The 25,620-nt window shown below is 46.6% G+C and overlaps 1 protein-coding gene and 1 long non-coding RNA gene across 2 annotated transcripts in view; one reads left to right on the forward strand and one right to left on the reverse strand.

The window, feature by feature from the left end:
* LOC142786345 (uncharacterized) overlaps window positions 1-25,620 on the forward strand; it is a 97,493-nt gene that overhangs the window by 16,225 nt on the left and 55,648 nt on the right. Inside the window, exons 3-4 of the mRNA XM_075883974.1 lie at window positions 4,282-4,560; window positions 14,112-14,156. Coding sequence (XP_075740089.1) covers window positions 4,282-4,560; window positions 14,112-14,156 — 324 coding nt within the window. The remainder of the gene's footprint in view (window positions 1-4,281; window positions 4,561-14,111; window positions 14,157-25,620) is intronic.
* LOC142786302 (uncharacterized) lies at window positions 15,743-16,933 on the reverse strand. Its single transcript, XR_012888995.1, has 2 exons — window positions 16,774-16,933; window positions 15,743-16,393 (listed from the first exon to the last, which is right to left on the reverse strand). It is a non-coding gene; the product is annotated as an uncharacterized LOC142786302 (long non-coding RNA).

Below are 25,620 nucleotides of genomic sequence, written 5' to 3' on the forward strand. Positions count from 1 at the left end.
CCTTTAGTAGAACGAGGTTTCAGTGTGAACAAGCCGATTTTAGCAGAAATTATGGCAGAACTCTTGTATATCTCTCAGTTAGTTATCTATGAGGCTGTGACAAACCCACAGTAGGCTGCTTACCGTTCCTCTGTTGAAAGAAGCGAAGTCATCAGTGCTCCAAGATATGCCTAGATATGCGTTGCACACAGGAGAACAGAAGCATATTGTAGCACAGCGGATAGCTTTCAGAAGGAAAGAGCTCGAGGTACAGAGCACTCAAGATGAGATGGCAGGGCTCCAAAAAACCCTGAAGTGCTTGCTGGAGATAGTAGATCGGGCTTTGAAAGACTCCAATGCAAAAAACGAGATGGCATGTCTTATGTCAAGGTGAACAGGTTTCGCATAACATCTAAATAAAAAGAGACTGAGATAGCTGTTCTTGAAAAAGATGTCGGTGTAAAAGCAGAGCTGATTTCATAAGTCATGCGCAAAAGTAACATTAAGTTTACACTGCTTGAATTCTTTCTTTCAGCATCCTTGAAATCCTTGAAGAGTCTGTGAATTTACAGCGAAATATTGTGTGCGAACCTCATGTGTTGATTGTTGCAATAAACACACAGGAAACAGCGTTTTCTTTTTGTTGAAAGGTCACCAGTGGTCTCTTGCAAAGTCTAAGACCCTGAACAAAAAGTCAGCTTATTGGCTAAGTAGGGCCTCTAGTTCCGTGCTGGCTCTGTTGAACATCATAGGTTGCACACTTACGACGACGTTAGTGAGCACGGGAACTCGGATTTTGTTAAAAGTTTTTATCATGTCTCGGCCACATAACGATGTTTTTGGACTGTTGACCACTGTGACCGTGCCTTGCATATCCTTCCCATCGCATCTGGCCGTCATGCTTAGTTGTCCCAGCAGGGAAGTTCACCCAAGAGGCAGGACAGTTTTAGCTGTGTTTTTCGCAACTGCCTCCACTTCATTTCATACTTCAGAAACATAGCTGCTGAAATGATGCTTACAGGTGGTCCGGTGTCCACTAGCATTGTTAGAGGAACGTTGTCCCTGCTGATGACTCCATAAATAGGTTTAATCTTTCAGATACTTGATTCTTCGAGAAGGACGACCCCTATGGCGTACAAGGCCTCGGTATCGACCGAGGACATGCAGTCTTCAGCTGTCGTTGCGTACAGCCCTTTCCATTGTGCATTTGCATGTGGCCTCTGCTGTCGGTGATTAGATGTTGCTGAATGACACATTCGACTCAGGGGGCCTCGTTTGGTACACCTGTGGCACACCGCATGCAGATGTTTGCATTCATCGTCGACATGATTTTTGCTGCCACACCGTCCACATCGGCAATGCGTATCCGGCTTTGGCCGAAATCAACCAGTCCAGTTCCGTTGGTGTGCAAAATTTACTGCACCTTGCTCCGTAAAATGCATCAGTCGAGCATCCTCAGCAGTTTCCTGTACTGAAATGGCAAAGCATTCTGCCTGTTCTAGCACGAGCTTTCATTGCATCAAATAAGTGTCACCTAACATCTTTATCGTGCACGCCACACAAAATTCAGTCTCTCAGCATTCGCTCCAACCATGCCCGGAAATTGCACTTCTCCGCCAGCCGTCTAATTTCGGCAATGAAATGCTGAATAGTCTCACCGGCTTTTTGTGCTTGCATGAGGAATGCATAGCTTGCAGTAGTCTCGTTGACTGGAAGGGTGTAATGTTCTCCAAAATGTCCGACGACTTCATTGTAGCTGAGCTCGTTGACTTTTTTCAGGTGACAACAGCCCTGCACCACTCTCACTATGCTGTCTGTGAGTGACGATATTAGGAGTGCCCATTTCTATGTTATATAGTCGAGCCGGCTTATAACGAACCTGAGCGTGACGCGGCATCGGTTCGCTGTATCCCGAAGTTCGTAGTAAATGAAACACGGCTTTTAAAAAAGTTGCGAGTGAAAAACAAACTTTTTTTTGCCCCAAAAAGTCCATGACGCACGTGTTTCGAAGAGCAGAAATGACAAGGGCGGTCTCGAGTTCATTTAAAACGGCAGGCTGCTCGTTCGCCGAGGCCCGTGGCATAAGCTGCATGAGGCGCTGGCTCCAAAGCTTCGTCGTTCTCGCAATCCGATTCCTCCAAATCGCTCTCGCCACGTGCTTCATTCACAATGCCCCAATTCGAGCACGGTTCCGCAGTGTCAGCATCATCATCGGCCGAAATCAAATCATTCTAACACATGTCCCATCAGCTCTCCCAGGTCGGAGTCGACGACGCGCTGCCACAAATTGCCGCCGTAGTGCTCCTGTTCGGAAGCTTCAGGCTTGGCATCGGGCCTACAATCGACGAAGTCGGCTTCGCGAAAATAGTTACGCGCACATGTAGCCGCACTAAATATTCACCATCTCCACAGCTGAATACCGGGACGCCTGAAGCGGCAAGTTGGCGGCCAGGTGGTCAACAGTTATGAGCAAGCGCTTCGCAACGCGGCACCTAACACGCGGATTACGCTCTAGCTTAGCGGTCATACTTTGGACGTTTTGTTGAGCGGCACGAAAAAGTGTGCTAGTCCTCCCGCCGGCCATCATGACCCCCCCCCCCCCCCCACACACACACCAAGAGCGAGCAAGACGCGCACACACACACACACACACACCAAGAGCGAGCAAGACGCGCACACACACACACACACCAAGAGCGAGCAAGACGCGCACACACACACACACACCAAGAGCGAGCAAGACGCGCACACACACACACACACACCAAGAGCGAGCAAGACGCGCACACACACACACACACCAAGAGCGAGCAAGACGCGCACACACACACACACACCAAGAGCGAGCAAGACGCGCGCACACACACACACACACCAAGAGCGAGCAAGACGCGCACACACACACACACACACCAAGAGCGAGCAAGACGCGCACACGCGTGGAACAGCTCTGAGCGCGTTTCCATTTGGAAAACGAAATTAATTTGGACAGGCGAAGGGGTTGTGATCAAGAGAGGAGAGCAGACTTGCGAGAGAAGGGCAAGGAGTTGCGATTAAGCACGGGGGAATGAAAATTCCTTCCTCCGTGCGATAAAGAGAGAGGAGGATGCGGCGGGCGGGCGACCTTGAAAACCAAAACACGGGAAGGAGGCAGGTTGGGTAGTTCGCTTGAAAGGTCCGCGAAACTCGCCTGTAGAAAAACTTTAAAAGAGTGCCAGTGTGCGCAGCCGTCAAAGCATGGTCGGCACGTTCGGTGCGCGCGGTGGCGTTCAAAGAATCGGCGGCTGTGATAAAAAAAATCGCCTTGTTGCGCCGGCGGATTTGCGTAGCCTCACGATCTTCGATATTTTTCGATTCATTTCGCACAAATGGACAGCCATTTTTGCGCTTCCGCTCGCGTGCGAAGGGAATGCCGAGTCGAGTGTGAAGGGAGCGAGGACAAATCCTAAACACGGAACGGATAGCAAATTGTCAGAATCTGTGGGGTAGCGTACGCACGTGCACTAGACGCAGACTATCGGATACAGTCAGTAGCCGACAATTTTGGCAAATGGTCTGGTCACTCCAGGCCGGCGATTTCAATGACAGTACCAGCTATCAAAAATGGGGTACGTGGTGGACTGGTCTTCCAAAGATTGGTGGCAGTGTGAAAACACAGGCCTCGTCCGGCGATGCAGGGTGCTCAAAGTAGTGGGGGGACAAAGGACGGAGGGGTGCGTAACAAAAAGCGGTCGGGAGAGCAGCAACTAGAGGGGCGCGGAGGCAGAATCGGCGTTTCGCAATAAGAATGTATCGGCACGTCGCTGATGCCTGATCGTTGGTTGAAATTGGTTTCTTGGGAAGTCGGCACACCGCTGACTCCGTTCGCTGTAACCGATCAGTGGCGCTGGGAGACATTCGTTGTAAGTGCGATTTTGTGCCATTGAACCAATGTATATTTTTACGGTCACGCGGATATTGTTTGTTTTAAGCAAAAGTTTGTTTTAAGTGGGGCCGTTATATGTGGGCTCGACAGTATCTGTGATGTTATGCCTTTCAAAGTAAACCTCCAGGCGAACACGATACGTTGGCCAGATACCATCCGCACCTCCTAATTTGGGTGGCTGCCCAGCACTCATGTTTGCGTGGTTCACTCGTCGCCACCGTTATGTCAATATCGAGATACAACACGAAAACCAGACAACACTACAAAAGGGCAACTTATTGAGCAGCTTGTTTTTATACATCATGTATGTGAAATTGCAGTGGCCGCATTGATAAGACTGCATACATCAAACGCTTTATTCCACCCTTTGCATGCAGACACCAACGGTTTCTTAGTTCCCTCACTGTCAACCACTGGTGGCAGTTCCCCCAGCTGCAGCCTGGGCTACGAAGGTGCACCCGTGCCGCAGGGTTACCTCGGCCGCAGGCCAAGCCACATAGGCGACCAGGCGGGACCTTCAGGGTGCTCGAGGTTCCTCCGTAGGACACCTCCCCATCAAGCCGTTTCTGAGCTGGACGAGGCCAGTCGTGCAACCCTGCAAGAGGAGCTCTCTCCCACGCTATCTTGCAGGGAACTTGCTGCAACGGACACCAGAGGTGTGCATTTTTTTTCACAAGTCGTGCTCTTTGAAACCAAGTTGGTCTAGCTAGTGCGTGTGGAAGCGCGAAAACTGCTGTTAATTTGCGCGGAGCAAATCGCGAAAAATTAAAGTTCTTGAGGCCACGCACGACCGTCGATTCTTCGAACACTGCTGAGCACCACAATCCAGGCGGCCATGCTTTATTTTAACTTCTGCACGCGCAGGCACTTTTTCCAAGTTTTTCTACGGCGAGTTTCGCGAACCTTTCAAGCAAGCTACCCAACCTGCCTCCTTCTCGTGTGTTTTGATTTTCAAGGTCACCATCCCGCCACATCCTCCTCTCTCTTTATCGCAACTTCTTGCCCTTCTCTCGCAAGTCTGCTCTCCTCTTTTCTCTTGAACACAACCCCTTTGCCCGTCTCCACCCGCCGCTCCGTGACGCCTGCCACACTGGCTTGAATCAGTTTCGTTTTCTGACTAGAAACGAGCGCAGAGCTGTTCAACGTGTTTCGTCATGTGTGTCGGGCGTGTGTGGTCATGATGGCCGTTGGGAGCACTAGCACGCTTTTTTCTGCCGCTCAACAAAACGTCAAAAGTGTGACTACTTGGCTTGAGCGGGATCCGCACGTTAGGTGCCACGTTGCGGAGTGCTTGCTCATAGCTGTTGACCACCTAGCAGCCAACTTGTCGTTTCGGGAGTCCCGGTATTCAGCTGTGAAAATGGTGAACATTTCGTGTGCGGCGGTGACGACTACATGCGCGCGAAACTTTTTTTGCGAGGCCGATTTCGTCGACGTTGGGCCCGATGCCGAGTCTGAAACTTCCAAACTACGGCGGTGATTTGTGGCAGTGCGTCGTCGACTCCGACCTGGGAGAGCGGGTTGGACATCTGTTGCGATTGTTTAATTACGGCCGATGATGATGCCGACACTGCGGAACCGTGCATGGATTGGGGCATCGTGAATGAAGTACGTGGAGAGAGGGATTTGGAGGAATCGAATTGTGAGAACACGCAACTTTGGAGCCAGGGCCTCGTGCAGCTTATGGCACGGACCTCAGTGAACGAGCACACTGCCATTTTGAATGAATTCGAGACCGTCCTTATCACTTCTGCTCTTCGAAACACGTGCATCACGAACTTTTTCAGCCAAAAAAACATTTGTGTTTTCACTCGCAACATTTTTTAAAAGCTGGGTTTCATTTACTACAAACTTAGGGATACAACAAACGGATGCCGCGTCATGCTTAGTTTCGTTATAAGCGGGCTCAACTATAATACTTCAATGATCAGCCAGGAAACAATGTCGCCCCTTGTGACTCTGACTTCGGACAACGCTGTTGCTGCGGAAGACCTCGCAGCCGCAGAAAGCGTGACGGCGATTGCAACCGCTGCCTCCCTTACTGCAGGTATGCGTGATCGAGCGGACCGTGTAAGGATAGATGCTATATTTTTTTATCACAGCTGACTGAATATCGTTGCCCGCAGGGGCGCCTGCGCAAGTAAGCGTTTGGTGTGTAGTGACACCACGGACCCGAGCTAACGGGGAAGTTTCGGCTCCCTCCCACGCCTAGCCGTGCGTGGCTTTGCCGTGTCCGGGGAAAAGGGGATCCTGGGGGTTGAGCCGACGCTGGGTGATTGGACCTTTAAGGCCCCCCGGCAGAGGCAACACACCCCTTTGGCCCCGGCTTCACGTAGACGGCACCCCTGGGCTGACCCATCCAGGGGAAATCGGCAGTCGCCTTTTCCTGTCTCTCTCCTAGTACATCTTCGTCTTTTTCTCGCACTTTTATCTTTCCTGTCCTCTCTCACTTCTGTTGACTTCCGATATTCATGGCGGCAAGGCTTAACCTTGTGTAGGTACCCAGGTGGTCTAAATTTCCGGAGCCCTTCATTACGGCGTCTCTCATAATCATATAGTGGTTTTGGGACGTTAAACCCCACATATCAATCAAACCTTGTGTAGGTATCCCACCTTGGATAATTACATTGGGTTATAGTGACAGCGTACGGCTGGCGTTGGGAGGGCTTGTTTCAACAAGTCCTACCACGTCCTCTTGTTGGGCTCCGTGGTGGGTGGTCGCCGCTGTTATCGAACACATTCATACTTGTATGGCTTTACAAGCATCCGCCGACCTTGATCGGTCTCGTAAGAGAGGCCGCACCGAAGCAAGTTATCACGTCTCGACAGAAACTAAAGTTACTTTCGCGAAGTACCACATTATCCACAGTGACAGCACACCTCTAAGAAAATTATTCCTATTTTTGGTGGCCAAGTGCCTAAAAGAAAAAATAGGACCCACATACAAAGCATCCAAAATGTCCAGCGGTGACCTCCTTTTGCAGCTAACCGAAAATGACCAAGTGCCTAAGCTATCCCAACTGACCAGCATTGGAGAAACAGCTGTCACCGTTTTGGTTCATCGCTCCCTAAACACCAGCAGGGGAGTAATCTCTGAGGAAGACTTCTTAGGCCTTAGTGACAAAGAGCTCCTCAAAGGTTTCCAAGACCAAAACGTCATCAATGTCCAAAGAATTGTAATCCGTCGCAATAATCAGGAAGTGCCCACCAAACACGTTATACTAACCTTTGGAACAAGTGAAATGCCCACCTCTCTTAAGGCTGGGTACTTAAAAATAAACGTCAGACCCTACATTCCCAACCCCAGACGCTGTTTCAAATGTCAAAGATTCGGACACGCCTCGCACTTTTTCAGAGGCAAAGAAACATCTGCAAAATGCAGTGCAAACGACCACAAATCAGAAAACTGCTCATCCTCACCCCACTGTGTTAACTGTGACTGGGAACACCCAGCGTATTCCCGGTCATGCCCATGATGGAAAGAAGAAAAAGAAGTGATCGCTCTGACCGTCAAAGAAAAAATATCATTCAGCGAAGCGCGAACACTGTTATCACACCTTTTCCACAGAAGTTACGCCGATGTAACGCAGTCGGGGGCAGCATCACAAAGGCCTCGGGAGTCGACCGCTACCACACCCAGTGGTCCTGTGGTGACTCAAACCGCCCCCGTAAAAGAAGCAGCGCCAGCTGCTCCATGCACATCAAAGGGCCCGCAGACTCCGGTCTCCCTGGGCCCTAAACTCAATAGAGTGCCAAGGCCTGAGATCGGTTTCTCAGCGCCTCACTCTCGGTCTGCCAGCGCCTCAGACAAGGCAATGGAGATCGACCACAAAACTCCGGTGTCATCGACGCCGAAGGACAAGCGCTCTCTCGAGCGTACCAAACAGGACAAGGACAAAGTCTTAGTAATCACAATAAGTAAGCGATAACCGTAATTGTTATCGTATTTCTCTCAATTTCTATTTCTTAGTATTGTCACCTATCATCTTTTATACCGATCAATCCCCAGAAGTATATTTACTTAACTTTATTCCGCCATGGCTTTTATCGTACATTGGAACTGTAGAGGCTTAATTCATAACTTAGGTGACATAAAGGACATCATTAAGAAATTCTCACCAGTAGCCTTTTGCCTCCAAGAGACAAATCTTGGTGCAAAACACGGCCATTTCCTAAAAGGCTTCAAAGTTGCCCGAAAGAACCGCGAACATTGCAACCGTCTTTCAGGAGGAGTAGCCATAGTCGTGCAGGGCAGCACTCCTACGCGAGATGTCCAAATAAACACATCTTTCGAGGCCGTAGCCGTCACCATTCTATCATACAAAACCATCAACATCTGCGCACTGTATATCCCACCTCACACCCTTTTCACCACCAAAAACCTAGAAAATCTAGTGGAACAGTTGCCAAAACCATTTATCTTAGTTGGGGATTTCAGTGCTCATTCAACCCTTTGGGGTAGCGACAAAACTTACGCAAGAGGGCAAGCCGTGGAAGATTTCATTTTATCAAATGACATCTGCCTTCTTAATTCCGGGGCTTTTACCTACTTTTCACCAACCTCACGCACTTTTAGTTGCCTAGATCTCGCCATGTGTTCATCGTGTATTTTTAACGATTTTAAATGGGACGTGGTCAACACGTCTTATGGTAGTGATCATCAACTCAGCATCATAAAACTCATACCATCCTACCCAACTTTAACAAGCAGGCCACGCCGGTGGAAATTACAGCTCGCGAACTGGCCAGTTTTCACAGCTCCAAGTTTTCTCATCGGAGCTTTCTGTTGAGGAACTAAACGAAGAGTTTGTCAAAGTTTTAATCTTAGCAGCAGAAAAAGCAATACCGCAATCATCTCATTTCATTTCATTTCATTTTATTTCCTTAAGGACCCCTTGCGGGGCATTACATAAGGGGTGGGTGCATAAAAATTGAGCAGAAAACAATCGTTTGTCCTAAAGTTAAAGATGATTAGTGATACTGGTTGTGAAGATAGAAGTACAAGTAATGGCAGGAATGTCGCCTGAAAGGCCATTCCAGGCAACTGCTGTGCGAGGAAAAAATGATGTTGAAAAAGTAACGGTGCTTGCATGTGGGCGTGCGACTTGAAGAGGATGATTAGTTCGTTGAGAGATCCGGCATGGTACGCAAGAAACTCTACCCTTGGTGGACAAACGAGTGTACTGATGCCAAAAAACAACAAAATAAGGCCTGGGGAATCCTACGAAGATACCCCACCTACACCAACCTCATCAACTTCAAACATGCAAAAGCCAGAGCCCAATTTATTCGAAGACAGGCAGAAAAGGATTCATGGCAAAAATACATATAATCAGTTCAGTGGCATCTAAACACATCTGGGACTAGGTGAGGAAGTTCAAGGGAGAGTACTCCTCCTACACAATATCACTGCTTGCAAGTCCAGACACACAATCAACACTAGAAGACCAGGCCAACCTATTAGGAGAACACTTTTATAAGGTATCATGCTCAGCAAATTACACCAATACATTCCTGAAATATAAAGAAAATGCAGAAAGACAAAGATTGCCTACTAGCAGTACCTCAAATGAAAGTTATAACCTTCCGCTTACGCTGCACGAATTAAACAGGGTACTTTCTGCCGGTAAAAAAACAGCAACAGGGTCTGACCAGATACACTACGCAATGTTGGCACACCTACCCCAAGCATTCGTGAAGGCACTTCTCCAATTCTTCAACAAAATATGGGACTCTGGCATAATGCCTGAAGATTAGAAAAAAGCCATAGTCATACCATTCCTAAAACTTGGTAAACCCGCAACAACCCCAAGTAGCTACAGGCCCATTGCATTAACAAGTTGCCTTGCAAAAACTTGCGAAAGAATCATAAATATTAGACTTACTTTCACTCTGGAATCGGAGCACCTAATAGACGCACACCAGTGCGGATACAAAAAGGGCTGTTCCACCACTGATCACATTGTTTGGCTGGAACAAGAAATAGGACAAGACAAGCATTTCTACACAAACAGTTCTGTCTCTTGGTCTTCTTAGACTTAGAGAAAGCATATGACACAACTTGGAGATATGGAATTCTCAGAGATCTAGCTAACTTAAGGATTCGCGGAAGAATGCTGAACTGCTTACACGATTTTTTATCGAATAGAACTTTATAAGTACGTTTGGGTACGGTACTATCACGAATATTTGTCCAAGAAAATGGTGTACCACAGGGCTGCATTTTGAGCACCACCCTGTTTATAGTGAAAATGAACTCCATCAACAGGGCTATACCCCGTACAGTCATGCACTCCATCTATGTTGACGATCTCCAAATCGCATGCCGAGCCTCCAGCCTATCATCCTGCGAAAGGCAACTCCAAATTACAATAAATCGTCTTATGAAATGGGCCGACCAAAATGGTCTCCGCTTTTCAGCCCAAAAAAGCACGGCTGTTCTCTTTACGCAAAAAAGAGGATTATTCCCTGAACCCGCACTCAAGCTATACAACATCAACATGCCGGTAAAACAAGAACACAAATTTCTAGGAATCACATTCGAGCGAAAACTAAACTTTCTGCCACACATAAACGCACTGAAAACTAAGGCAAACGGGGCACTCAACGTGCTCAAAGTACTCTCCCATAAACACTGAGGTTTCGATCGACTCTGCCTTATACGCATTTACCGATCTCTTGTACACAGCATTTTAGACTACGGATGCGCCCCGCCGCGGTGGTCTAGTGGCTAAGGTACTCGGCTGCTGACCCGCAGGTCGCGGGTTCAAATCCAGGCTGCGGCGGCTGCATTTCCGATGGAGGCGGAAATGTTGTAGGCCCGTGTGCTCAAATTTGGGTGCACGTTGAATAACCCCAGGTGGTCGAAATTTCCGGAGCGCTCCACTACGGCGTCTCTCATAATCATATAGTGGTTTGGGGACGTTAAACCCCACAAATCAATCAATCAATAGACTACGGATGCGTAGTCTACGACTCGGCACGAAACTCATACATCCGCCGTCTTGACTCTATACACAACCTCGGTCTCCGTCTGTCAAGTGGTGCTTACAGAACATCACCTGTGCAAAGTCAATACGTAGAATGCAATGAGCCCCCTCTATGTGATCGAAGAGCAATACTAACCTTATCATATGTTTTAAGAATAAGGTCGTCGCCTGAACACATCTATGCCACTTTCTGAAAGAATGTAACCTGGTAAATAAGCTTTAAAATATCATCTTTTCTGTGTCCATTCCTGAAAGTCTTGTGTCTGGCGCAGCATAGCTTTAGCTGCTTTTGCGCAATAAAAACCAAATTAACCTAACCTAACCTGAATATCATTAAGTGTTGTGCACAACAGAAAGCAGCAAAACTTTCTTCGGTCTCGGCAGCTGATCGCGAATTGAGTGTTCTCTGAGTGAGCGCGGCATCGAAAGTTCGTCGGCACGAGGTAAACAACTGTTGACCTGGACTTGGTAAACAGCTTATTTCAGAAATGTTCTTCTTGTCGAGTGTGCCGGGGACAGCTGACTATTGAATGTGACTCAAGTGAGTACAGTGTCGCCGTGAAGCTATAGCTTCGCTGCAGAAACTGCCAGGAAGTTCGTTCAAAATGGAGTTCGTGAGAAACTGCGGGGAAGTTGGTTCAAAATTGAGTTCACGACGTGTTGGCTGTAACAATAACTGCAACCTGTTTGAGATCAACGTTCGCCTGGCACCTGCTGTGCAGAGCACAGGAATTGAGTTGATGACACTGAACGACATCTTTACCGCTATGGCCGTTTCACACCAAGGTCTTCATACTTCATGCTGGTAGGTCTTCATACGATCTCTGTTAGAACCCACTTCCCCGCAGTTGGTACTGCTGGTAGGTCTACGCATGAAGATTACCAGCAGTTCCTAAAAACAAAGCTCCAGCCAGTAGCAACGAGAGCTTGTGCCGACTCATATGACTAGTTGTGCCGCAACAGTGATGAGTGTCTACAAGGACCTTAATTTCGGCAACCCTGAAAATATTGCACTCTTTTTATGAAAGCTGGCACACAAGAGGACACACCTCACACATTGGAGTGGCCTCTGTAGCAGAAGTTTTTTCAAGATATGTGCTTGACTATGTAGTGCTGTCTAATTTTTCCCTCTGCTGCGAACGTGGCCCAAAACCCGACAGCCCAGAGTATGCCGAGCGGAAATCTAAGTATTCATGTCAGAAAAACACCTCATGCAAAGCTGGCCAAATGGACGTAGAGGCAGCAACAATTTTATTTCAGCACTCACTTTCGCTTCATAGTCTAACCTTGCTTTGTGGTGGTGACAGCCGGTAATAGAGTGCTTGCTGTCAACGAAGCCAAAGTGTATGGCTTCATTAATGTTCAGAAACAAGATTGTGCGAACCGTGTGCAGAAGAAAATGGGGACTACAGTTGGAAATTTTGTGCAGAAGCACAAAAGAGACGCCGGCGAGCGCATGAGTGGCAAGGGTTATCTCACGGGTGACCTTATAACAAGATTGACAAGTTACTATGACTGTGCTCTCAAATCCCATTCTGGGAATGTGGACAAGATGCACAAGGCTGTGTGGGCTATATATTACCATGTGACGTCCACTAGCGAGCAGCCTAACCACAGCTATTGTCCACAGGGCCCCGAGTCATGGTGCATGCACAATGCAGCCATGGAAAAGAATGGGCCCATGCCAAAAAGCAAGTACAACTCGCCAGAGGCTGTCAGCCATGCGCTGGACCTTGTGTATGAGAGCTTGTCTGACAAGAAGCTCATGCGAAGATGTGCGAGAGAAAAAACACAGAATGCAAAAAAATGAGGCATTGCACTCTGTTATATGGAGCCTGTCACAAAACGACAAGAATGTGCTGTTGAGACTGCCGTGGCAGATGCTAGCTTGTATGCATTTCTATCTGGGAAACAAGGAGTCTAGTTCACTTATTTTGCGTGAACTGCAGTAAGAGCCAACAAGCCAAAGCAGCCAGCGGACTGGCAAAAAGATTACTACCGCCGTGCATCTAGCGCGAAGTGAAAGTTCTTCAGTGGCATTCTAGGCAGCCACAATGAAGAAGCACGAGCATGAGCTTGGTTCAGATTACTCTCCTGGGACTTTCTGAAGATCCTAATTATAAGTTTTGTGGCGGCATATTTATTTTCGCAAGTTTTAGTTATATACGTTTTTCTCAAATAAAGATTTGTACAAGGTTTAAATTCTCGAATGAACACTTTGTCGCCAATACTCATTCATTGTCTTTTTTTCTTCCTTGAATGCTATAGGATCAGCAAGTGGGAAAAAAATGATGATAAGGTATTTTAGGACGGAACATTATGAAATCTTCTAGAAATCAGCAACAAAAATTCACAGCTAAGAGACTGCGAAAAGAAGACTTAATAACTTTGGCTCAAATTCAGAGACAAGCAGTAAATTTCATATTTGCACTGTTTGAACATTCAGGAACATGCCTGCTGAACGTGAGCTATTCGAATGCAATACTTTTTAAGCAAGTCGCATCCCAAATTCATAAAATAAGAATTGTTGTAACTTTTTTCTTGGACTGGTGTAAAAAAAATGCAATTACGTGTTTGAAATCAGTATACAAAGCTGAATATTCTCTGAAAATTTTGTGTGTCAAGTGTCAACAGTAACAAATTTTGCTTTCCGGACACATGCCAAAGACAGTTACATAAAACTCATTTCTCTGCAATGAAGTTGTTATAATAATAATAATAATAATAATAATAATAATAATAATAATAATAATAATAATAATAATAATAATAATAATAATAATAATAATAATAATAATAATAGTATTAGTAATAGTAATAATAATAATAATAATAATAATAATAATAATAATAATAATAGGTGATCTCAAGCCCCTTCAGTATTAATTGTACCATTTTGGTGGGCACAAGAAATGCATTGAGGCCATCTCCATGGTCGCCACACCACTTAAAACAGCAAGTAGCTGGCAATAGAGACCACAGCCGCTTCGTTCTTATAACAAGATTGTATATCTTTCTACAATTTCCCTTTATCTCAGTTTATTTTACTCTCGAGTGAAACATAGACCTACTGGTCTTGCAGAAGTGCATGACTGTTTGAGCACTTAACACGCAACAGGGAAAATGTTGAGAAAAGTCCTGTGCACAGTGAAATATGCTAGATATATTTGGATGAATAGACTTGGTGTAATTTTTTCATTTTGTCTGTATTTTTCTAGGAGGCCTTCAGCCCCGTCAATTGAAGGAGTCCTCTACACAGACATGTAAGCGTTATATTAATCTCATTTGTTTAAGTAAATATTTTATTATAGATATAATGCATAAGAGAATTTTAAAAAGTCATTTCAAATGGCGCGGCATCACCGTTGCATGTGACGCATAAATATTACACAGTCAGTTGTGATGGAGTTGACAAAAAGTTGTTGCCTGCAAGAATAAATGATTGTCCTTTGCCTGTTTCAATGGCAAAGCTGTTTAGGTGAGCTGTGGTATATGCAGTCTGTTGGTATGTTACATGTGGCCTTTACAAAAACTATCACCCTGAATGGGTTGGTGCTACAGAAATTGGTCTGATCTTGCCACCTCTCCATTACTGGATGGATGGATGCAGGCCGCTGCCACGTCAGAACAAAAATTCCAAGTCTGTTGCATCGGGGGCTTGTTGGACTGCCCATAACTCTTTGAGTCTGGAGCTGGTAATAGCACCCTTCCATTTGGACAGCTTGGTGACTTCAACACACCAGGGCTTGTGTTCAACACACTAAGGCACCACCAGGGCTTGTGTTCTTAGCTGTATGATACAGGCCATGATCATGGTGTAAGAATATGTTAGGTGCTGACACTCGCTGCTCCGCACAAGGGGAGGGTGGGGGCAGATTGCGTACGCCGATGACCTTCAGCTACGAGTAGTTTCCATCATGCGACTACCAAGTGGTTCTTAGAGAGAAAGGAAGAGAAAAGTGAGCCCCGTAACTGTCAGCTTCAGAGAGCGACACCTCAACAGTAGCTCACAAGGAATGGGGGTGAGGAAAGATTAAAAGAATCGGATTAAGGGTATAGAGAGATAAAATGATGCGCTAGGCCAGTGAGTGAGGACAAATCGAGGGGATAGGAGAGATAGGAAAGATGGAAACACGGTCACAGGAGTCCGAGGACAGGGCGCCACTTGCGAGAGCTCTTGTCGGCGTCGGGAGATGGCGTAGGGCAAGTTTGGTAGGTCAGAGCTGCACTGTTGTCGAAGGTCGGTGTCAGGAGCTGACGTAGGGCCAGCCCAGGCCAGAGCTACGCTGACGTCGGAGATCGCGAGGGCACAACCGGTCGGCATGGAATTTAGCGAGCGAGTCCCCGTCACGCGAGTTGAGATGGCGCTACTGAATGGGACGGCAGCTATTTGCATGCCAAAGAACATCTTTCTCAAAGGTTTGTGGGCATGGGATTTCGTGATTTAGTAACACGTTGCCCTGTGATTGTGAACCCTGCCTGTGTATTTTATTTGTTTAGCTGATTCGCGCTTTGTAATTCAGTGCACGTATACCTCGACGCGACATATATGCATCAGCGGCCTTGTCTTTGGCTGCGCTTTGAAAAGGGCGAGTGATGTTTCGTCTCGAATAGCAAGTTGGTGTATCAGAATTGTATGGAGCATGTGTCGCATTTCAAGGCTCCGCGTAAACCAGAGCGACATAATAGGTGGCGGACAAGTTTGAGAAATACCGAAAGTGCCTGACGGTGCAGCAAAAAACAAGAAAACAAGAAAAGCTCTGTGAAAATGGCTGGCTCTACTGCTGACTTCTCTGAAGCGACGGGGGCCAAAAGTTCAATTGCATCTGAAATGCCTGACACGACCGCGTAAAGTTCGGCAAATTTATTGTGCTTAGAGACAGCGACTTCACAGCATGGCAATGATGAATCAACAGGGACGCATGCAAAAGGCAGCGTTTAAAGTTCAACAGTTTCAGGTCCCTCCACGCTAAGAGCAGGACGCTTCTCAAAACAACACTGATAGCGTGGGCCTATGAGCTAGCGACTCAGTTCCTCATCATGCAAAAAAAGTACATTGGACTGCCAATAAACGAAACTCGCTTAAACAAAAATGCCTCATTAACGGAACTAAACGGGCTCATATGGCTGGATTTCTATGTGTTGCACAGTAAAATTCATCGGTTAATCGAAACAGTGCTTATTGGTCACCTACGGTTAAACGGCACAAACTCTAAACACAGCATAGACTCCCTCATGCCACAGGTAGTCTCACAACCATGGCAACACCTCGAGATCGAGACAAGCCAATCCAGTATCCATTCTCGCTTGTGGCTGTAGGAGCAAAGTCGGCAAGTTGCGGTGGATCACTGTGTTAATTCAGTCTGATCGAAAGGAAGTGGCCGCACCATACACACCCGCTTGATAAAAAGCTACAAATTCTTCAAGAGCTCGATCGAAGCGGCCTGCCCAAGATGGAGGTGGCAAAAAAATACATCCCAAAATCGACGCTGTCGCGGATCTGGAAAAACAGAAAAAGATTGAAGGCACTGTTAAGGACGGTACCTTTACATCTAAACGAATGCGAACGACGCCTTATAAACATCTAGAAAAGTTCTTTTTCTGTCGTTCAAGCGTGCACGGACTTCTAATTTGCCCATAAGCGAGGCAATTCTTGAGCAGAAAGCTCGAGAGATCGCCATGGCTCAGCCGCTTCAAAACACGCCATGGCCTAGTCTTCAAAGCAATCTCGGGTGCGAGTGGTGCAGTCAACAGGGACATTTGCACCAACTGGCAACAGGGGCAGTTTAAGGAAATTTCGGTGAGCTTTGATCCACGAGACGTCTTCATCGTCAACGAGATGGGTCTTTTTTATAAGGCGCTTCCATCAAAGACGCTCACCTTCAAAGGCGAAGCCTGTAGTGAAGGAAAAGGCAGTAAAAATCGCATCATTGTGCTGGTGGGTGCAAACATGGCAGGAGATGAGAAATTGAAGCCGTCGGTAATAGGAAAATCAAGGCACCCACGTTGTTTCAATGGCGTTCGACCAACACCACCTAGAATATTGACAAGGCCCCTCCAGGGAGAGCGTGACGTCACGCTAGTTGCCCACCTGCACCCCGGCCGTCGTCGGCACTCGTTCTCGTTATATCTGCTGTGGGCACTTATTGAAAGCCGGTGTTTCTTTTTTTTGTTCTTTTTTTGTTCCTGGGCGGTCTGCATTTGTTTACGCCTGCCTTTACACTTTAGTGATCAATCTGTAATAGTCAGAAATGCATTTGTAGAAGTGGTTTTATTAGGACGAAAAGCTAAAACCATCCTACCTCATTTCTTGTTCACTGTTTTGATTTTTCTTTCAGCTGCCTTTTTTTTTGTGCGGTGCTTTGGATGGTGTCATTTCGAAGTCTACAAAAGTTGTTCAGAGCGACATTTGTTGCAACACGCACTACATGCCGCACGATAGTCTCAGAGGTATGGCCATTTTCACAAGTCTCTAGCTCAACATCTCCTAGCAGTGATGTGGTAATGGAGCTTACAATGCCACGTTGGTTGTTCGACGCGAGGAACGCCTTTGCATTTTCTCCCTTGGTGAGCTTTTCGACAACAAGCGTTGTCACCAGCACCATGTGCACAGTACATGGCTGCGGAAACTTTAAGCTTCCTCTTGACAAGTTGTCAATCATTGTGTTACCTTCCACATCTATGTTCCTGTTCTCCAGGACGAGCACGCTGCTGTAAAATGAGCATGACAGCTTCTTCAGAGCTGAATGAGCACAATATCCAGCGATATAAGCAACGACCTCCATGTCATGCTTTGGGTTGGAAATTTCATCATTTGAGATGTGAACAGAGAAGTTATGTTGCGATACTTCTGTGTCACTTTTGCTGCTGATGTCTGGCTGCTGAAGCATCAGCAGCTTTTGCAGACGAATTTTCTTTTCAGACTCCAGAAGCTGCCTCAGGGAAACATGATATTGTGCACCAGCAAGCTGACGGTAGCGACCTAAGCGATCTTCAAGAGTGTCAGTTTGAAATTTTCCCAGCAAGACATACTTGAACTTCAGTTCTTCTAAACAGTACCGCGACAGCTCAACAAGGGAGTAGCAAGTGAGTCTCAACGCAGAATGTGTTTCCCTTGTCAAGCAGCCACGGCTCATGTTGACGCTGCTCCAAGCATCTAGCCAGTCTACCATGCCACTAAAGAAAACCAGCTGTTGATCCACCGTAGAATTCACTGGATTTTGAAGGGTGTCGTTCAGTCGGCGACCTTTCGAAGGGGTCTTCACGTTGACGATTTTCCACCACGTCGATATGATGTTTATGAAGAGAGCTGTTGAACTGGCACATGTTGTTTTAAGGGCATCGCCACGCGTCTCAAGTGCGTTTGATACAAACGGATTAATGACATTTAACACCAACTTTACATTTTGTCTCTCCATAGGTGTTGGATTGATTGCCTTGGAATTCAGCTTGTAGCCAAGCTTGAGAAGCGATGTCTGCTCCAGTGCATACAGCTGCCGTACGACTTCAAATGATGCTGGTTTCATTCTGGGCAGCCCGTCGGGCAATATTCCTGACAGGTTCACTTCAGGAAACTAAAAGCATATTCCTTCGTTTTTTTTTATTCATCGAGTTGTTCCTGATGTATTTCAGTATGTGCACAGGGTCTACGACATAAAACAGAGGCCGATTGTTGTCGGCTGGATGAGGATATACAATGCGCACTTCCTGTTTCTCTGAGAAAAACGTCATTTTCCGGTTGTGGGAATTGTTGTCGGTAATTACAGCAATGACGCTGAGGCCCATAGATTCCACTTCTAAAATTACTTTCTTGCAGAACTCATGTAGAATTTCGGCGGTCATTTTAGCAACAGGAAAAATGTGAAGCACATCTTTGTTTGATGACAAGAGCGACTGAAGCATGAAAACATGAGCGGTTGTGGCTGCCTCTTGAGAATTGGCTGCAGATCCAACTATGCTGCCCCCTCTATAATCGAAGTATGGCTTGATATGAATTTCATCAACCATTAGCGTCACGGTCTTTTCGTTCGGCTGCATGCACTTCACTCTTTCTCGAATGTAGGAGAGGAAGTTCGCTTCGTTTTGCTCCTTCAGTGGATCGCCTCCATACTTGGAACAAACGCGGCGCAGGGTTGAAGGATGGGGTAAAGTCAATTTCGACGCTGATCTGGCAAAGTTATAGGCGTGCGGAGATATGGAGTGCAGAATGCTGGAAAACACTAATGTTTCAGCACTGTAGCGACGAATGGGGGCAGCGAGTGCGAGAGCTATTTCCTCACTTAGCAAACGAAACGAAGCACTGTGTTCTTCGGTCGTGTCACTGTCTTTGGACAGTTCATTCAATAAGGAGCCGATATGCTGCAACACTGACGCTGTTTTCGACGAACTTGCAACTTCAGGCGTCTCAGTCATGTGGTTTTCCAGCTGCTGGAGCAGTGCGGTAACGTCATGATGTCGCGCACTGCGTCTGGAACTGCGCCTCCGCAAGGTAATGAAACCAGCTCTATCATACCTGCTGAGACTGCAAGTGAGAGATCAGCAAGCACAGTGACGGAAAACCTCACGTGTGGTGAAGGATTATCTTCGATGCGGAGAAACATCACCAACGATCGTTTGCCTTGATGGTCCAGAAATCATTACTGCATACAGCAGAAAGCTTGCCTCTTAAGTGTTCGAAAGAGGACACAGCATTTCTCTCCTCTTCGCTTTTTTTTGCGCATATAGAGTTCTTAATCGCTTTGCTCAAGACCTCGTCTTCCATTCGAGCTCGTTTCGAGACGGGAGATTCTCGGCGATTGCGATTCGTGCTCAGGTAGGACGGACAGTTCGGAAACACCGAGGGTATAGCATCTCACACTAGGCGCACCCTCTCGCTGTCGACTGTCAATGTTTGTCCCAACGCTGCGTTGAAATGTGACAGCTTTGTGATGAAGTCAGCCTCGAGGAAGTGGAGTTCACAGACCTGCGCCAAGCATAACAGTGACTTCATTACTTTCATACGAAACGGGCTAATGGGAACTTTGACACGAGCCTGAGTATTTCTTTTCTATTTTACCGCACTGCCCTACCTGAAGCGCGACAAAACTATCATCACCACTCACGATAGTCGCTCGGTTCAACAGTAACAGAGCCAGAACGCCAGTAATGCGATAAAGCCGGTAAGACAACAAACTTCAGCGGTTTCTCACCTTGGAGTGTATGCTTGGTGTGAAATCCTTTCGCGGAATGGCTTTTATCCAAGACTTCTTCCGAGCTTCATCCTTGGGGAATGCGAAAACACGCACTTTGGGAGCACTGTCATAATTGCCGCGGCACCCGGGAACACAACAACGTCCCATTACGCACTGATCGATGTGTAATCACATACTCACAAATACAACACCAATAAAATAGGACACGTGGGAACGGACGAAGACTCGGAGCAGTGCGATGCAGCACCAAGCCTAACGCAGTCTAACCAGCGAAGCAGGTAGCGATGAAAGGCAAACCTGTCGTGGCTTGTCCGCCGTTCGGGGTAAAAAAGTGCGCGGGGTGACCAACACCACAACCTGAGCGACACGTCCTCGGCCACTGGACAGTCGGTGATATGTCCGGGGAGACGTTGAGGCTGCCACCCAGGATCCGGCGAAGGACAACTTTTGCGACGCGTCTCACGAACAAGTAGAAGATGCGTTTAATTTACATATTTGCAAGAGAAGTACATTGCAACGAGAGCGTTCAGACGCGCCTTTTCATCACAAGGGCCCTGAGCGCACTCGAGACGAGCGGGCCAGCGAAGTCCAGAGAGAGAGCACAGCGCACTCCCGACACGCTCCTTTTATAGCCGTCCGTGCACGCGCTAGACACCGACTGTGTGTCCCAGCGACGCTGATGTGCATTTCCTGCGGCGCACACAGACGCCTCCCGCGTTCCTGCCGGACGCGGACAGCGTTTGACCGTTACGCCGATGAGCGTCCCTTGCAAGCCACCTCCTTGCTGTGCCGGTCATAACATCGGACAACTAGCGTGACGTATGCCGTCTGGAGAGAGGGGTATGAATGGGCCTTGTGAATAGTCTAGGTGATGTTGGTTCGACACCTTCCCGTTATGTAACATGGGAACGGAAAAGCGTGGATGACCATGGCCATATTGGAAAACTGGCTTCGGGAGGAAGACGCTAGATTTACGAGGCAAGGCAAAAAGGTTGTCTTCATCGTGGACAATTGCTCAGCCCACGGTCAGGTTCAAGTACTCCAAGCCATCACTCTGGAGTTCTTGCCAGCCAATTCAATGGCATTGATCCAGCCAACAGATCAAGGGATTATTCAGAACATTAAAGTTCATTGCCACAGAAAATTACCCCATCATATGCTGCTGAGAGCAGGCAGCGAGAAATGCTACAGGTTAGATTTATTGGCAGCCATCCACATTTTGGCTTGTGCCTGGGAGCAAGTGAAGGCAACAACAATGACATAGATGCTTTCACCATGCTGGCTTTCAAGTGCAAGAAAGCAGTAGCTGATGAAGAAGAAAGCCCTGCTAATGCCGACATTAAGACAGTATTCAGTCAGGTCGTACCCTCTGCCCCTTTCACTCTGCAGGACTACGAATCAATGGATGAAAATGTTGAAGAGACTGTCAAGTAAATGATTGCCGAAGTGCAAGATGAGGATCAATCTTCCAGTGTTGAATGTGATGACAGTACTGCCAGTTCAGTGGTGCCACCAGACCGATCAGCTAGAGAGGCTGCTGAACTTTTGCAGCGCTACTTTGAGAATGAGACTTGTCCAGAATTCTAGCTAGTTTGTGAGACATAGGTGCATACCTTGTGAAAAAACAACTCAATCTTGCCAAACAAAGCACTCTTCACTCCCTTTTTTTTTCTCCTACTCATCCTCATGAGTAAGGTGAGGTTTGTGCAATTGGAATAAAGGTCTTGGTTTACTAAAAAAGGGTTTACTAAATAAGTGTACTTTGCTTAAATGAAACTTCTGATAAATGGAACAGTTGTATGCTTATAAATGGAACAGTTGTATGGATCCCCTTCGAGTTTCATTTAAGAGAAGTTGACTGTACTTTCTTGTTTCAAATTCAGATGCCACTTTTTGAGCTGGCTCATCTATGCCTACTTGGACCAAAAAAATATTAATTGTTGTAGAATAACCAGTGAACAGAAATCGGTCTTCATACTATTTCTCTGATGAAGCCATGTTTTTTTCCTTCTCTTTTATGTTCACTATATTCGTGTGATTATTAGTTTGACATGCTTTATGTCGTCAAGCCAGATTTTCTCGGTTTTTAGATGTCTTTAGTGCTTCGTCGTCACCGTCTTGCAACATTGCAGGCCCACATCCCACCATGGTGCTGACAACACAGCACTGTTTATTAAGGGGTAGGTGGCGATGAAAAAAACTTTTTTCGTTTGTTGACCTAGAGCAATGAAATTTCGCATGCATTCTCATAAGTGTCTTGAATAAAGAAATATGCAGTTTCATCATGATACTTTGAGTAGTTCCCAAGTTGCATCATGCTACGTGGTTTGGCTTATGTGGTATGTTCGTGGAAAGCCTAGCGCTGTAACAAAACATAACAGAAAGCTGCAAATGGTGCTGATCTTTACTCAGATGAAGACTATTGGGTATGAGAACCGCAGAATATTTTTATCACTTCTCTTTTTTTTTATAGAGATCACGGCTGCCTACACACATTGTCAGAAACAGTGTCACGTACAAGCCATCTTCTAGAAAAAAACAACAAAAAACTGAGCCATAAACAAGAATTATAAGATTGTCAAACCCTCAAAAAATGTTTTGGGATTCCGAAAAAAAAAACTGCATCAAAATTTGTCCAGGCAGCCATAAACAAGAATTATAAGATTGTCAAACCCTCAAGAAATGTTTTGGGATTCCGAAAAAAAAAAAAAAAACTGCATCAAAATTTGTCCAGGCATTCCCGTGCTACACTTTTCACGAGCAATGCATAATGTCCAAAACACACTTGTGAGAAAAAGCGTCGACAGGCTTTTTTTCGATGAACTTTCTTGTTTCTCGTTGGATATTGATGAAAATTGGCCCAGGCACTAAAAATGACCTCACAATCCTTCCATAAAAATTTTGAGGCGATACCACAAACACTTTATGAGAGACAAATTATTTCTTCATTGAACTTCATGGAGGAGATGAGCATATTGTTAAAAAAAAAAAAAAAGCAGTATTGAGAAAACTGCGTTTAAAGTCTCAACTTTTCTTTACGTCTGACACCTAAAAATTGTGATCTCAGGTTTGTCTTGTGATATTTGACTTCTCGGGCATCTGGTCTCTGACCAGTGTTCCTTGGTTGTTTTTTTTTTCCCATAACCTCCTTTTCATGATTTACAAAGAACAAGCATGGATTTCAAACCAAGTTCTCTGTATGAAGGAGTGGTGTGATAGGCATAACAGAAAGGTCGTAATTGAATAAGACCATATACTGAAATGATTACACATATTTTTTGTGCTGAAGTTGTAATTAGTGTAATTGAGTACTTGATTACAAATAATCACTGAGCATTGCTTTATTTGGAAAAAGGTTTGTTGCATCAGAAAACTGGATCACACCATGACGCCCGATGCCTTCTTTCCAAATAACAAAGTTATAGGCAGAAGACTTGTGGCACAGGAATTTTTAGCAGTATAATTAATGAAGCGAAACGGGCATATAAAAATTTGTGCCCCTGATTGACACATGCTCTTTTGCCACTCTAGCAGTAAAGCGCATCATCATACAGCCGGTCGTGGAAACTCTAATCTATGGGGCTTTCATTGCCTTCGAACATTCATACACTTCGTGGCGATATCAAGCACCGCTCCAAGCACGTCTAAATCGCATCACAAAAGCTTATTGACAGCACTCCATATGACGGTGGAGTGCGTGGCCGCGAGGACAGTGCAGCCGGCGTGTAATGCACTTGCCGGCGGCGTTCGGTGACGATGCCCAAAATGTGTAACTACGATGACAAAAACACGGCGCACACTGCGCTTGGCATCGCATTTTCGAGTGACGATGCGCGAAACTGCTAGCCGCTGTTCCGAGCAATCCTTGGCTTTGAAGGGGGGGGGGGGGGTGACGAGCTTCACTGTGTGGTCTGTTGTCGATGCGTAAAATGCCCAAACGTGGTTCAGAGGAGGTAGTGAGTGATGTGCTTCATTCCTTGCGAAGAAGCACGGTCGCCAAGAGTGCGCTAGCGCGTCGTTCCTGCCCGCAGTTTCGCTGTCAGCAGAGCTAGGGCTAAAGCCAACTCCGATGACACGCCGCGCTCGTAGACCACGCGCCCACTCGTAGTAATCTGATCGTGCCGTCCCTTACCGCTTCGTTGCTTGCGAAGAAGCACATCGCCACAAGTGCGCTAGCTCGTCGGTCCTGCCTGCAGTCTCGCTGTTGGCGGAGTTAGGGCTAAGGACGACTTTGACGACTTTGATGGAAAGGACTCATGTTGTTGTTGCCAGTCTGCCATCTTGGCTGAAGGACTCTGTGTACTCTGTGTACAATATGTAAATACATTTCTTTTGTTTACTCGCAACCCAGGACATTCTGGTGGAGGTGCTGGGTACGAAGACAGTATAACGAAGCTACACAGCGGCCGAAGCTTAGTTTATTCAATGATGGCACAACAGAGTCCCGCTTCCACAGCTGCAATGGCAACGACGATAGTTGCTCTGCCCCAGCTCAAAAACCCTGGCGTGTTCTGCAGGACCTACAATTGTGACATTCAAGAATGGTTGCCGGTGTATGAGCAAACAAAACAAGCAAGAATTATCGTTGGGACGAAACACTCATGTTGGTGAACATATCATTCTATCTGAAGAGAACAGCCAAAGTGTGGTTTGAGAATCACAAAGCGTTAATTGGCAGCTGGAAAGCGTGCAAAAAAAAAAGATGCATGCACTGTTTGGCAAATCTACTGGCATGAAGGCAGTGACCAAAAAGGAGCTTGAATCTCGCACTCAAACGTCATTGGAGTCGTAGCTGTCTTACATACAGGATGTGCTCGCCCTTTGCCGCAAAGCGTACGATGTCATGGGGGAGTTTGAGAAGGTCGCGCACATATTAAAAAACATCGTCGATGATGCATTCAATCTGCTGATTTGCAAAGACTGTGACACAGTAGATGTATCATGTTTTGAGTGTAAAGACTTCGGCGAAGTGATAGCGACATAGACGACAATGCTGTTGAGTCACTGTGACACAGACTACAAAAAGAAAAGAAAAACATGAAAGACGCGGAAAACTCTCGTGGCAGGAGCACCGAGAATAAAAAGGCAGGAGTGGAAGGGCAGCGCATGGTGCAAGTACCGTATTTACTCGATTCTACCGCGCCCTCGATTGTAACGCGCACCCGATTTCCACCACGAAAAAAAAACAACAAAAAAACAGAGGACATCGATTTCAACGCGCACCCATTTTTCTCGCTGACCCGCACGATCACACCACTCAAAAAAACGACTCCTTTCGGGAGCGTCTTCGATTTAAATATGAGGTACGGGCGAAGCTTGTGCTCATCTGACGTGTAACAGAGCATTGCCGTCCCTGCAGTTTTACCGTGGACCGATGTCAGCACGCGAACTTGCTTCGCCCCATTCTTCTTGACAGTTGTGGTGCCGGGCATGTCGAAGTAAAGAGGCGTCTGATCGGCATTCCCGATTTGCCCAAGCAGGTAGCCGTTGTTGCGCCGCAAGTTTAGAACGAACCTCTGAAAACTGTGAAGCTTTT

This window comes from Rhipicephalus microplus, unplaced genomic scaffold, assembly GCF_043290135.1.
Source record: "Rhipicephalus microplus isolate Deutch F79 unplaced genomic scaffold, USDA_Rmic scaffold_22, whole genome shotgun sequence".
NCBI lineage: Eukaryota > Metazoa > Arthropoda > Arachnida > Ixodida > Ixodidae > Rhipicephalus > Rhipicephalus microplus.